This window comes from Dromiciops gliroides, chromosome 3 (assembly GCF_019393635.1).
Source record: "Dromiciops gliroides isolate mDroGli1 chromosome 3, mDroGli1.pri, whole genome shotgun sequence".
In the NCBI taxonomy this organism is placed as follows: domain Eukaryota; kingdom Metazoa; phylum Chordata; class Mammalia; order Microbiotheria; family Microbiotheriidae; genus Dromiciops; species Dromiciops gliroides.
Window position 1 is genome coordinate 664,931,173 of NC_057863.1, and position 14,300 is coordinate 664,945,472.

At 47.0% G+C, this 14,300-nt stretch overlaps 1 protein-coding gene and 1 pseudogene across 4 annotated transcripts in view; both read right to left on the minus strand.

Annotated features, from left to right (window-relative positions):
* LOC122751838 overlaps positions 1-14,300 on the minus strand; it is a 66,728-nt pseudogene that overhangs the window by 35,622 nt on the left and 16,806 nt on the right.
* Positions 1-14,300, minus strand: part of LOC122751841 (zinc finger protein 345-like) — a 58,576-nt gene that overhangs the window by 10,563 nt on the left and 33,713 nt on the right. The window contains exons 1-4 of one of the 4 annotated variants that reach the window (XM_043999030.1): positions 5,471-5,619; positions 4,800-4,888; positions 1,177-1,303; positions 295-360 (exon numbers count right to left, since the gene is read on the minus strand). In XM_043999030.1, coding sequence (XP_043854965.1) covers positions 295-360; positions 1,177-1,303; positions 4,800-4,847 — 241 coding nt within the window. In that variant the 5' untranslated portion in view covers positions 4,848-4,888; positions 5,471-5,619. Of the gene's footprint in view, positions 1-294; positions 361-1,176; positions 1,304-4,799; positions 4,889-5,470; positions 5,620-14,300 lie in introns of those variants that run through there. The other 3 variants (XM_043999029.1, XM_043999031.1, XM_043999032.1) reach the window with 3 other exon arrangements.

The following is a 14,300-nucleotide window of genomic DNA, read 5'->3' on the forward strand; positions in this document are numbered from 1 at the left end:
GATCCCACTGCTGAAATGAGTCTAAAAACAATTTCCTGGGGCAGCTAGGTGGTGCAGTGGATAGAGCACCAGCCCTGGATTCAGGAGTACCTGAGTTCAAATCCAGACTCGGACACTTAACACTTACTAGCTGTGTGACCCTAGGCAAGTCACTTAACCCCAACTGCCTCCCTAAAAAAAAAAAAAAATGTCCAAGCCAGTCCTTCCTGCCCACAAGTCTAGCACTTCTTCAGCACAACACTTAGAGACCTGTCATGGTAACAGCCCTCAAACACCTGCTTTTATGTCACTCACCTGGACAGAAGCCCCTTGGACCTTCCTGGAAAGGGGAGCTCAGATCTTCTCTAGAGACTGGAATTCCTGGGAATACAGAATTAGGAAGTGATGAGGGGGCAGCTAGGTGGCACAGTGCATAGAGCACCGGCCCAGGAGTCAGGAGGACCTGAATTCAAATCCAGCCTCAGACACTTAACACTTACTAGTTGTGTGACCCTGGGCAAGTCACTTAACCCCAATTGCCTTACTAAAAAAAAAAAAAAAAAGGAAGTGATGAGGATAGAGAAGTAGAGAATTTACTCCTCTTTACGGAAAGGAGACATGCAAAGATGACAGGATGGTTCCCAGGCTGTCTCAAGGATGGTTCCTTAGGTATTAATTGTTGGGATCTTTGGAGGCAGGCTGAGATCACACAGCCCATTGGGAACCAGAAAACGTCCCCTTTATTCACCTCTTTCCCAGAAGGATGGGCACACTGCCTAGCCTATTATCTAGAAATTGGAGGCTGCTGGTAAGGCAGTGGTAAAAGTCCTGTGCCTGGAGTCAGAGAGACCAGTTCAAACCAGTGTCAGACACATTGTAGCTGTGTCCCCGTGGGGAAGTTGTGTAACCTCTGTTTGCCTCAGTTCACTCACCTATGAAATGGGGATAAAAATACTACCAAACTCAGAGGGATGTTGTGAAGATCAAATGATAATAGGTATAATGCAGTTAGCCCAGTGACGGATATAAACTAGGTATATGTAAATGCTTATTCCATTCCCTTCCTTTCTCAACATCTAGACTGTAATTCAAGGGAATAAAGAAGTAAGAATCAGGACAAACTTGCTAGGCCTGGCAGGATGAGGAGCAGGGAGCTACCATGTCAGCAGCTCAGTCACCAGAGGCAAAGGTCCTTACCCACAGAGAGCAGGTTCTGGACATTCTCCAGCATGACCTCCTTGTACAGCTCTCTCTGAGAATGGTCCAAGAGGCGCCACTCCTCCTGGGTGAAATCCACAGCCACATCCTTGAATGTCACCAACTCCTAAGTCATCAAAAGTCACATGATTTAGAGCTGAAAAAGACTTCAGAATTCATCCAGTCCAACCCTCATCAACTGAGAGGAAGACACTGAAGCACAGAAGGGATATGCCCAAAACTCCTATAAACTTTATGAGTGTCAAAGACAACAGTTGAACCATATCCAAAAAGAGCCCAATAAAATACTGACAAAAGCATTTTGTGTTTGAAGTGAGAATTATGTTGGAATAATCAAACTTGGAGAAATGTCTTTCTATGAAATGTTTCTCCTCATGGGCTCAGGTAGAAGTGTTCAATGAGTGAGGTATGAGTGTCGAAGGAGAAGAAAGCAAGGTGATGTGAAATTCCTCCTCACCGGAAGGGATATGTTAGATGTCATTAGGGATATGGTAATGAAATTCTAAAGAGTTTGTAAGAAGTTGGCCAATATTGTGTACTCTTTTTTTGGGGGGGGGGGCAGGGGGAGGTGTGCAGGAAAAATTACTGGTCATCACTGAGAAGAGAAAAAAGATAAAATTCTTGTTAATTTCCTAAAATGCTGAAATCAAGTTCTACCTAGATAAAAGCATGAAAATAATTCTTAATATTGCTTACAATCTTCCCTGAAGTGACAGTTAAGAGACTGTTTTCAGAAAAGTGAAGAAATGTTAGCTATTGTAATATTGAGGGCTTGGGGTAACATCAGTATGAAGTATCATAACCAAAAAAATCTTATGTCTTTGCTTTATGATTGCTTTTACTAGTGAATGTAATATCTTTCATTTTATGATGTAGTTATATAGAAACAAGAGAATGAGAATTCATTTATTTATTCAAAGTGAAATTTTTTATTGACTGGGTTTGAAGATTGAGCTAATTCATAAGACATTGACAATTTATTTTTGAAAAAAAATCATCTCAACATACACCTAAAACTTTAGAACATTTGGAACCAAGAGTCAAGACAAACAGTTAAGAAGCAGACTGATGGTGGAGCCGAGATGGCAGAGAGAAGTCAGGAAGTTCCCTGAGCTGTCCCTAGTTTCCCTCAAAGCCAACATTAGATCAAGCCTCTAAAGAGATTCTGGAACCACAGAACCCATAAAAAGACAGAGAGACACAATCTTCTTACTTGAGATAATTTAGAAGATTGTGGCTCAGCACAGCTCAGCACAGTCTGGCAAGTCAGCCCAGTGGAGAGTGGCACACTGCAGAGGGGGTAGGTCAGCAGGAGGGTCCTGGACACAGCATAAGTCTCTGAGGCCCCTTGGTCCTGACTCAGATGGCTGGTGGTACAACAGGCCCTTTGTGAGACCCACCATCCCTGGCTAGAAGGGCAAACTGCCAGCTTGAGAACCCCCCAAAGGAGAGGCATGACTTTGCCAGGCCATCCCAACACAGGGAGCAAGCCCAGGGTGGTGAGGAATCCAAAAGCCACAGAAGCCTCAAAACAGAAAGCCAGTGACCTGGTCCCTATCCCCCAGCACAAGAAGCTTGCAACACAGCACTCACCCCCATGTACTGAGCAGACCTCAACTTTATAAGTTTAAAAATAGGCTACAATATGAGTAAGAAACACAAAAGGACCAAGTATCAGCTTCTATAATTTTCAAATTATGTCTGCTGGATCTATTTTCCAGGGCAGCTGTTTTTCCAAGGAGATATTTCACATTGCCCTCTATTTTTTTTTTAATTCACTTGGATTTATACTTTATTGTGTCTGGGTTTCTCATAAAGTCACTTGTTTCCATTTGTTCAATCCTAACTCTTATGCAACTATTTTCCTCAGAGAGCATTTGTATCTCATTCTTTTTTTTTTTTTTGCGGGGCAATGAGGGTTAAGTGACTTGCCCAGGGTCATGCAGCTAGTGTCAAGTGTTTGAGGCTGGATTTGAACTCAGGTGCTCCTGAATCCAGGGCTGGTGCTTTATCCACTGCACCACCTAGCCGCCCCCATTTGTATCTCATTCTACTAACTCTGTGACTTTCCAGTGGCTGTCTCTCATGCTTGCACTGGCCTCCCTCCTTACCTGGGATTCCAGATGTTGTGGAAGGAGGGAACCCCAACCCCAAGGAATCCTTAAAACTTTCCCAAAGTAAAAGAACCTCTGCCTCCCATCTCAGGAATGTGATGGGGCTGAGCACAAAGACCTGGGTACACAAGGAATAAAGATGATATAATGGCAAGGATGGGTGCTCTTCCTACCCAGGCACTCCTTCCCAGTTGTTTCTCTCCCAGCTGCTTTGCACACAGCTTTTGTAACCATGCAAAAGACTAGGTTTTTTCTTCCCAGGGAGACAGTTTTTCCAGCGATTCTGTCTGTTGGCCATATACTCCTGTCTCCCTAATACAACTCTTCATTTTACAAGATTGGCGGGGCAACTAGGTGGCCCCAGATTGGCCCACTAGAGCACTGGCCCCAGATTCAGGAGGACCTGAGTTCAAATCCAGCCTCAGACACTTGACACTTACTATCTGTGTGACCTTGGGGGCAAGTCACTTAACCCAAACTGCCTCAACCCCCCCCAAAAAAATAAATAAAAGATTTGTGCTGAGCTTCCAATTCCTGGCTGAGCTAGTCATGCTCAAGCCACAGCACAAGTTTCACAGACAGGTAAAAAGGCAGCTGCGCATTTGGCTCTTGGATTCCGCAGGTGGGATGATACACTGTGCTTTCTCCTGTCAGGAGCCTCAGTCTCAGTGGGCAGCCCCCACTGTCTGAGGTCTGAATAGCCAGGCTACTGCCAGATCCTCTTCTCTTCAGTCAGAAAATGACCTAAATTGAGAAATGCTCAGGTCTTTGTCAGCACCCACTTGGAGTCAGGTGTGGTCATCTCTCCCTGAGGTCTAAGCCCAACCCACCAAGATAAGGGACAAGAAGAAAGCATTCCCTGTGACCCTCCCCCCTAGGGTGTATCCTTAAAAAACTGGACTTGAGTGCTATGGATGATTTTCTATTGCAACACAAGATTCATGATGAGCTTCAAATTCTTTGGCTGAGCTAACCCCCAGATCCAGGTCACAAGGCCCCCCAACACTGGCTTCCTTCACATCACAGTAAAATCCTCACCTTCTGAAATGAGCTTTTCCTGGTCCCTGACACTGCTAGGGCCTTCTCTCTGAGGGGGCCTCCCATGCATACTGCACAGAGGTTGTGTGGACCCAGCTGCAGCCACGTTATCTCCCAATTAGATAGTAAGTTCCTTGAGGGCAAGGTCTGTTATTTTTTTAAACCTTCCTTTGCATCCCCAGTAGGTTGGCACAGTGCTTGGCCCAGAGGAGAAGCTTTCTAAATGCTCACTGACAATCTAAGAAATGACAAGTGAGAGGGATTCAGAGAGAGCAGGGAAGACTGGGGTGGCCTGAGGCAGAAGGAAATGAGCAGAACCAGGAGGACAATGTCTGCTCTGCTGACAGCCCTGCAGAGGACCATGTACATGTAACAGGATAAAGCTTCCTTGCCTCTGCTGGATTCCACCTTTGCTGATGCTGGTCAGGTCTGGGGATGGGCTGCACTCACCTGGGATGAGGGTCTCTGGGTCCCAGAGGCCATCCTCTCTGGCTCCATTGTCTCTCCTCAGAATAGCCCTTGGTTGTCTGAAAGCTGACCTGGGGAGGGAGAAGGATCTCAGAGTGGGGAGTCATTGTACCTGCCTTTTCTTCCAAGGGTGGACACTGGTCTATCTGGAATTACAGAGCTTGAAGTCTCAGAGCACTTACAAAGACTCTGCCCTCAGGGGAGAGACTCTAACCAGAACAGGAGGGCAGCAGGGAGGGTCAGGGTTGGAAGGGATCTTGGTCTCAACAGGAAGAGGAATTGCCCCCCTCTTTAATTCCTTTTCTTTTTTCCTCATGCCCCTCCCCCATCCTGCTGCAGAGACTCAGGGGGCAGAAGGGCCTGGGGACCCCAGAAGGGAGGAGACCAGGCCGAGCTACAATGACCCCAGGCCTAGAACTCTACCTCCATCTGACACTATGGGTGAGATATGTGGGTCAGGCAACTGTCACCCCATGGTATAACTGGGGGTGGCACCCTAGGACCTCTGGGATATGACAGGGGTCCTTTCCAAGTAGCAAGGGACACCCCCAGAGCTAGGCCTGGGAGGGAGGTTTGCTCCTGGCCAGTCAAGAGGACAGTGACCAAGAAGTCAGAATGGGAGAGATAGGTGGCTTGGTGAATAGAGCACTGACCTTCCTCACTTAAATCTAATTCATTGCAGATCATAACATCTCTCATGATCCTCTTTGAGAAGATAGGACCAACAACAACAGATGGGGAAGATGAGGCCCAGTGGAAAGTGGAAAGGGCAGCCAGCAGATGTTCTCTCAGAGGAAGACAGCTGGATCCTAAGGAGGAGCTGAGGCCAGAACACCTGGGTGCCAGGGCATATATCACAGCACATGTTATAACCTTTCTCTATCTACTTACACACACCTTCACATCTCCCTCTAAGTCTAGGGGTGTGGCTGTTACCTGACTCAGCAACTTGAATCCCTCCCCTGGGAGGACCCCATATTTCCCTCTTCGCCCCTCAAAACCCAGGTTCTAGTGGGAAGTGGAGAGGTGTAGAAAGCAGGACAGGTTGGTCTTGGGGCACAAGGAAGTTAGAAACCAGGATGGAGGCCACAGAAGGACAGAGAGTGGGATTCCTGGGCTGGGGAGCTCAATACTCCAGCACAGAATCATTAACAAAAGTAAAGACAGTCCCCACCCTCCTGGATCTCACCATGCAATGGGTTAGAGCCTGTGTGTGGAAGTGGCTCCTATGGGGAGGTTTATTTACTTGCCCCAGAAAAGAGAATTTTTCCTGCAGCCAGTAACCCAAGGTGGTTCAGGAAAATAGTGGAGGTGAGGGCTACAGAGAGGACTTGGAGGAAAAATGAAAGGGACAAATAGGCAGTGAAACTGTAATACTTGGAGATAAACAAGAGGCCACTATCAGACAGAAATTAAAAGGACAAACAAGAAGACTGAGCACCTAATTTGCAATGGGGAGATGGTGCCGAGACAGAGGGAAGACTCAGGGATGACTTCTAGGTTGCCAATGTGGAGGAAATCAACTGAAATCAACTTTCTCCCCCAAAAGAATTACCCTGGATGTCAAAAAAACTGAACTGTCTTACAGGATTATGTGAACAGAGACAGACCACAGGGAAGCCTCCAATAACTGGGGAGAGACCCACCTCCTCTGGCCCCACCCAATATTCTGGCCAAGAGAAAGCATCCCCATTGAAACAACCTTTGCAACTCCTGAGAGGAAGGTTAACATTCTCCCCAAATCACCTGACATTCTGTCTCTATACCCAACCACCCCAATGAGCAAAGTGGCTGCCCAGCCTCCCCAGATGGACTGAGGCTGTGTAAAACCCTAATTATACCTCTACTTTCCCTTGTTCCCTTGAGATGCTCCCCACAGGGCAGCTGCCAGGGAGCTGATGCTACTTTATCTTCAAGCAGGGATTCCAGCTAGATGGGCCTGGGGGCAGGAAGAACTGAGTTCAAATTTGACCTCAGACACTTTCTCTGTGTGACTGGGGGCAAGTCACTTGACCTGCTTGTCTCACTTTCCTCAATTATGAAAGAAGGAGAATAATGGCATCTACCCCAAAGGCTGCTGTGAGGATTCCATTTCCCAAGTGCTCAGCAGTGCCTGGCACCTGGGTGCTAGAGAAAGGCTAGCTCTGATTGTTCTTATTGCTGTCCAGGAGGTTTTTGGGACCTCTGGGCTGAGCAATTCCCCAACACTGACCTAAACTTGCTGAAGGAACAACACTGATTGTCCTCTGCACCCCAGTGCAGTGTCTGGAACATAGAGATGAGGAAACAGAGAGGACAAGACATCAAGTCACTTAAGAGAGGTGATAGCCATGTGAGAGAGGTTTGGACACAGGTCTAGCTGACTGAGGTCCAAGCACTACCCACTGTACCACCCAGCTAGTTTCCCTCCAGAGAGATGCCTGAGAACCACTTCAGAAAAGCAGGCCCAGGACTGAGGGAGAGTTACCCCCATGGGGAGTGAGGTGGGCAGGGGACGTTCTGGGCATTGCATATGTTTTTTATGTTAGTTGAGTGGATTGAGTGATGAAAGGAATTTGTTGCTCAGTCATTTTCAGGCAATAACAACTCTCCCTGACTCCACTGAGGGTTATCTTGGCAAAGGTACTAGGTTGGTTTCCATTCCCTTCTCCATTTTGTTTTAGAGATGAGGAAACTGAGGCAAACAGGCTTACCTGACTTGCTTAGGATCACACAGCTACTAAATCTCTGAGGCCACATTTGTACTCAGGAAGATGAGTCTCATATATTGTAGGCCTCTTGCTCCATCCACCCTGCCCCCACCTAGCTACCTCCTTAAAGGGAAGACCTGAGTTCAAATTCTACCAAGGCACTATTATGTTCATGCTGGGCAAGTTACTTGAGACTCACTTGTAATAATATGGCTTTTCAAAACCCTATGCCCCCCCAAAACAAACAAAACAAAAAAACAACCCTATGCCCCATACAAATGGGACATTATGTCATCCAATCCAAACCCCAATTCTACACATTGGAAAACTATAGGATTAAGCACAGCTTTGCTGCAGGCCTCTATTCTTCTCCTACTCTTCCCCCTTCCAGGCATGTGCTAAACTCACCAGCCTTTCCCTCCCTTTCCCTCCCTCCCCCAAACAGAAAACCCCCAAGCTCTGCTCCCTCCTGCTTGGGGGCTCTCCCCTCCCCCTCTGCCTTAGCTTCCTTCAGGATGGCTCTCAGATCCCCCCTTCTGCAGGCCTGCCCTGGTTTTCTTCCTCCCTCCCCAGCTGCTGGTGCTTCCTCCTCTCAGACTACCTTCTACCTGTGTCCTCTCTACAGGCTTGATCTGAAGAATTGTGTACCTGTTGTCAACAGAGAGCCAGACTCAGGAAGTCAGGCTCCCAGCCTTGCCTCAGACCCAGGCTGTCAGGGACACCTTCCCCTGGTAAGAGATTAAGGGCCTGGGATGTTGCCAAAACCCAGGCTAGCTCAGACATTCAGGAAGCTGGCATCATCTCCCAGGGGTCAGGGCACTCCACCTCCCCAACATCATCCCATTAGAGTGTAAACTCCCCAGGACAAGGACTGTTTCCATCTCAGAACCTCCAGCAATTAACATTCTGGAACTTCTAAGTATAGATTCCAAAAAAGAACAAGGAGAAACAAATGTTAATGTGAAACAAAGGAAAAACTCCCAAGACAGGGTGGGAAAAGGGGAGGGGAAGGCCGGAGGGGACTTGGGCAGCAGAGATTCTTGGGAGAGTCATTAGCATTTCTAAAGTTTTGGAAGGGGCTGTTTGTTATGGATGAAAACAACAAGGAAATTAGGGTCTCCACCCCAGGAAGAAGTAGGGTGGATGCTGGAGGAAGCTTACTGAACACCTGCGCAGCAGTCTCTACCCTTTTTTTTCTTCAGCCTCTTTTACTTGGTTTATCAAATCCTTGTTGAGCTCTTCCTAGAGAACTTGATGGTCTCAGGGCCAATTCCTCTTCCCTTTTAAAGATACACCTGGGGGCAGCTAGGTGGCACAGTGGATAGAGCACCGGCCCTGGAGTCAGGAGGACCAAGTTCAAATCCGAACTCAGACACTTAACACTTACTAGCTGTGTGACCCTGGGCAAGTCACTTAACCCCCATAGCCCTGCAAAAAAAAAAAAAAAAAACAACAAAAAAGTTGAGTTCTGCTCCTGGGGTACAGTGGGCCCTGTCCCAATCTTCTTTTGCGGCAGGCCAGGGGCCCAGTCCCTGGCTTTCTGCCCTGAGGCCTCAGCAGCTGGCAGCTTGCTCGCTGCACTGGGGTGGCCCAGAATAATTGTGCATGTCAGGTAGCATATACCCTACTTGGCAGATTTCCTTCTGCATTGAACCTGGGGGGCTTCACAACTGGCCTGAGGGGCCACTGGCTGGCTGGGCTAGGGCCCAGAGTCCTCAGCTGCTGATCCAGACTGTAGTTAAGAGCTTTCTGCTGCTTTGCCCAGACACCCCCTGCACTGAGCTGTATGCCCCCTTTACCCAGGTGAGACAGACCTTTCCTGAAGACCGTCTGGGTTGTCTTAAGCCAGAAGATTGTTTCACTCCATCCTTTTGCAGGTTGTGTAGCTCCAGAAAATGTTTAGATGCTTATTTTAATGTTGTTCCAGGGGGAAAAGGAGGAGAGCTCAGACAACTTCCGGGGTTCTCTGGGCCACCTTGGCTCTGCCTCCTATAGCCTGGGAGGTACTCAGTGGGCCACGCTAGCCCCAAGCCCCTCCTAGCAGAAGCACCAATTAGTGAAGAAGGGGATTAGAGGGGGAGGGCCTGGGTGAGAGGGTGGAGAAAGGAAGGCCCAGAAAAACTAGGGACAATTAAATGGGATTCCAGAATCCAGAAATGGGTGGGGATGAAGGAATAAGCAATGCTAGTGCAGGTGAATGGAGCAAGGGTCAGAGATGGGAGGAGGGGTGATGAGCCAATTCCATCTGCACTCAGGGGGTTGGGTCAGTCAGTCGTCAAAATGACTTGGATTTCTGGGGAGGGTTGCCAGCACCTGTAATCAGGTAGGCTTCAGGAGGGCAGACCTGCTCTCCGGACTGGAATCCCTGGCACTTACTGCATATTCTGGAATCTGTTCTTTAGAGCTGAATAAATGACTTTTCTTCATTCCCCCACACAGTGGGAGAGGTAAGAGGAATTGAGAAGCAAGTTCCCCAGTCACTGAAGAGGGAACCACAAGTTCCCTGGCTCCTGGGACCCTGGGCCCTGCCCACAGGGCCCTTAGAGAAGCCAAGCTGAGCAGGGACAGAAAGAGGTCACAGCCCCAAGGCTCCTGGTGCTTAGATGAAGAAGGAACCTCAGGGACCCTCCACTTCCATGGCCAGTTCAGCCAATCAGCCTGAACAGGGCATTCTCTCAAAAAGAATCAATTCTCTTCTCAATAAATCTCAGGAACTCAGCAGGGATGTGACAAAGGGTCTTTATTTCCTTCTCCTGAGGAGGAGGCACCCTAGTGTGCAGCTAGTGGGTGCCCAGAAGGGGGGCTCGCAGGCACTAGTCCCTAACTCGAAAGGACCCTCCCCTTTTTCATCACTAATTGATTTCTCAAGGGTTACAATCTACCAGGAAAGACTAGCTAATTGGAATGCAGTATTCCCATCCCTAATTATTGACCCAACTGAGACCAGCTCGGGCTCCTAGAACCATGTGATTGTGTTTGCTGAAGGGGGAGGAGGGGATCTGAGACCTTGACTTATATCCTCATGGAGAGGAGACAACTACCCATTTTCTCACAACAGCAGGGTTCATGAAGAGCCGGACGCTATTTAAAACCTCTAAAACGACAAGAAAACAGCATTTTCTCTGTACCAAGCACCTCACTATGGCCAGCGGGGCTTCTTGGAGCAATGTTTGAAAATGGGCCAGTACTGGGGGGAGGGGAAGAGGGTGTTTCCCGTTTGTTCATTTAAAGATGGAAGGAGACAATGATCAGGAGAGGCCAGAGAAAGTCCCAGAGAAAAGGGCAGGGCAGAAATGAGTGGGGAACAAAGACCCCAGAGGAATCTACTGAGCCTGAGAGAAGTGGAGCAGTCAATCACAGCCCTCCTGACCTGCTCCCCCTCAGGCGTGGAAGGGCTAGGTTTCTGGAGACTTCTCTCCTGGGAGGAAGAGAGAAAGACTTCTTGGGGAGGGGAGACACAGAGACAAAAGAGATTCTGAAAAATGCTTCATTTCTGGATCCTGAGGTGGTTTATCTACCAAAGGAGGGATGGAGGGCAGATACCTGAGGGGCTGTGGAAACCAGGGAGGGGGAGGGGGAGGGGAGCACCTGAGACCCAGACTTACTTTTTCTGGCCAAAGACCCCGAGTTCTTTGATGTATTCTTTGTCTGGGTAAAGCTGATTGAAGGTGGATAATGGCTGCTCCAGAAATCCATCCTCCAACCCTCCCATTATTTAGGTCTCTTCTGCCCACCCCCTCACCCTTCCTGGCCATTCAAGGCCAAACTTGGCTCCACCCTGCTCAGCCTCCTTCTAGCTCAGGTGGGTGGGAGTGAGGTGGGGGAGGGCTGAATGTCCAAAGCTCCCTTTACCCAGCCCAGGTTAGTCTGCTGGCCTGGGTTCAGGGCTACCACCCCTGCCCCAATAATGCAGACATGTCTCCAAGCAGACCCCTCCGTCCTTTGAGCTTGGGTATCTGAGCTCAGATCCCCACCTCCAAACTGAATCAGATTTAGGACTCCCCAGAGACATCTCAGGGACTCTTCCAAGCCTGGGAGAAGGAGGCAAAGACCTTTAGCCTGTTGCCTTCCCAACTTACCCAGACCTACTTCTTCCCTACAAAATAATCGTGAATGATAAGCACTCCCATTTATACTGCACATTAAAGTTTCTCAATCAGCTTTCAACAACACACATTGCCTCATACCTGGACTCTTACAATAGCTGCTGGGGAAGGGGGGGCTCTGCCTGCCTCAAGTCTCTCCACATTCGGTGTACCAGCCCCCAAACTCACTTTCCTAAAGTGCAGGTCTGACCATGTCACCACCCTCCCACACTCAATGAACTGCAGTGGCTCCCTATTGCTTCCAGGAGCAAATACAAAAAGCTCTGTTTGGCATTCAAAGCCCTGCATAACTTAGCCCTCTCCTACCCTGCCAGTCTTCTTCCCTTTCTCCCTACCTATACTCTTGGATCCAGGGACACTGGGCTGGCTCCTGGATGCTTCACTAACTAGACCCTCCATCTCTCAGCTCCCAGCATTTTCTCTGGCTGTCTCCCGTGCCTCAAATAGTTCTCATTCTCTGCTCTGACCACTGACCTTCCTGGCTTCCTTTAAGTCCTAACTAAAATGCCCCCTTCTGCAGGAAGCCCCTCTGAAAGCTTACTGCCTTTCCTCACTATCTTGGCTCCACCCCAGAAATCCAGGACTTAAAATTCTTTAAAGAAAATGGTAAAAAGAAAAAAATTTAAAAATATTTACAGAACATAAAGCAAAATATAAAGAAAGAAATAAAGCAAAAATACTGCCTAGACATTCTGAACACAGTAGACACAGTCCATGTCAGAATATACATATTTACTCTAACCAAAAAAAAAAAGGGCAGCTAGGTGGTGCAGTGGATAGAGCACCAGCCCTGGAGTCAGGAGTACCTAGGCTCAAATCCGGCCTCAGACACTTAACACTTACTAGCTGTGTGACCCTGGGTAAGTCACTTAACCCCAATTGCCTCACTAAAAGAAAAAAACAAAACAAAACAAAAAAAGAAAAAAAGGCCATAGATTTGAAACATCAGAATAAATGCTAATTTTATGGAATAAATCCAATGAGAAAAAAAGAAAAAAAATCTCTGCAAGTGACCAACACAAATACCATCAAGTATAAAGGAAAGGAGGGGGCAGCTGGGTGGTGCAGTGGATAGAGCACCAGCCCTGGAGTCAGGAGGACCTGAGTTCAAATCCCACCTCAGACACTTAACACTTACTAGCTGTGTGACTTTAGGCAAGTCACTAAACCCCAATTGCCTTACCAAAAAAAAAATAAATAAAGGAAAGGAAACTTAAATAACACAAGCTTATTCTGTAACTATTAGATTGCACAAGGGGGAATGCTATGTGTTCTAAAGAAAAAAAAAGGATCCCAAGATGATCCCCAAGATGACCTACCCCACACATATGAGCCCAAGTACAAATGAAAAAAGATGGACACTCAATAAGAAAGGGGTGTTCAAAACATTCCTAGAAAGACAAACAGACTGGCAAAAACGATTTCTTTCTCAAACTCCTGAAGCAACTGATGTATAGCAATCAAGGACAATTAAAGTACCATAATAACTGAGTATTGATTAAGAGGATTGTTTCTCAATGGACATGTGTAGATAAGGCTGAAAGCAAAAATAAAAAAAGAAGTGATAGTGGGAGAAATAGGATTGAAAGTTCAGGAACTACCATCCTCCAGATGTGCTGTGGCACCAAGAGTGGATTTTTTTTTTCTTTTGTGGAAATAAATTCTAGAACATGAAGAGTTATTAAAAAGGGGGGAAAGAAACTCATAGAAAAGGATATATGATAAATCCTAATCAAGTGAAAGGCTAACAAGGAAAGCAAATCCAATTGTGTAGTCTCCCAGGAATAAGAGAATGTAGAGGAGAATAGGTAAAGAGAGAATTCAGAAGAGGATAGAAAATGGGAGAAAAAAAGCAGGAAATCTTGTTTCAGTAGCTAAAAATAGTATGGATGATTAATGCACTTCTGGAAGAAGGTATATACTGTTTTGCTTTAAATGTAAAGACCATTATTAACATTCATTTTTTTTTAGTGAGACAATTGGGGTTCAGTGACTTGCCCAGGGTCACACAGGTCCTCCTGAATCCAGGGCTGGTGTTCTATCCACTGCACTACCTAGCTGCCCCTAACATTCACTTTTACAAGATTATGAACTTCAAATTTTCTCCCTCCATTTCTTCCATCCCATCTCCCTTATATTTTAAGCAATTTAACATAGGTTATATGTGTGCAATAAAGTGAAACCCATTTCCATATTAGTCATGTGGTGAAAGGAAAAAAAACTGACCAAAAGAAAAAAAAACAAAAAAGAAAGTGAAAACATTTTTCTTTAATCTGCATTCAGACACTATTCATTCTTTTTCTGAATGTGGAGGACATTTTCCACCATGAATCTTTTGAACTTGCTTTGGATCTTTATATTTTTGCTGAGAAGAGTTACATCAATCTGTCAAGGGGCCCAGAGTACCCCAGAAGTTCTCTGGGGTACATCGTGGAATCTAAACCAGAGGACAGATAAGCCTAGAGAGATAAGCAGAACCAGTTCCCCACCCTTCATTTTAGGCCCCCTCAACCCTGGGGCGATAAGATTAGGTGTGGCAGCTTTCTTTTGTGACCAGAAGAGACAGATGGCTAGAGAGATCCTTAGCCACTGCTCACCCAATTCCCCCAGCTACCACCAGTGGGGGAAGGTCCTCCCTCACTAAAGGAACTTTCCACAGTCAAATGGTCACCACCACCCCACCCATC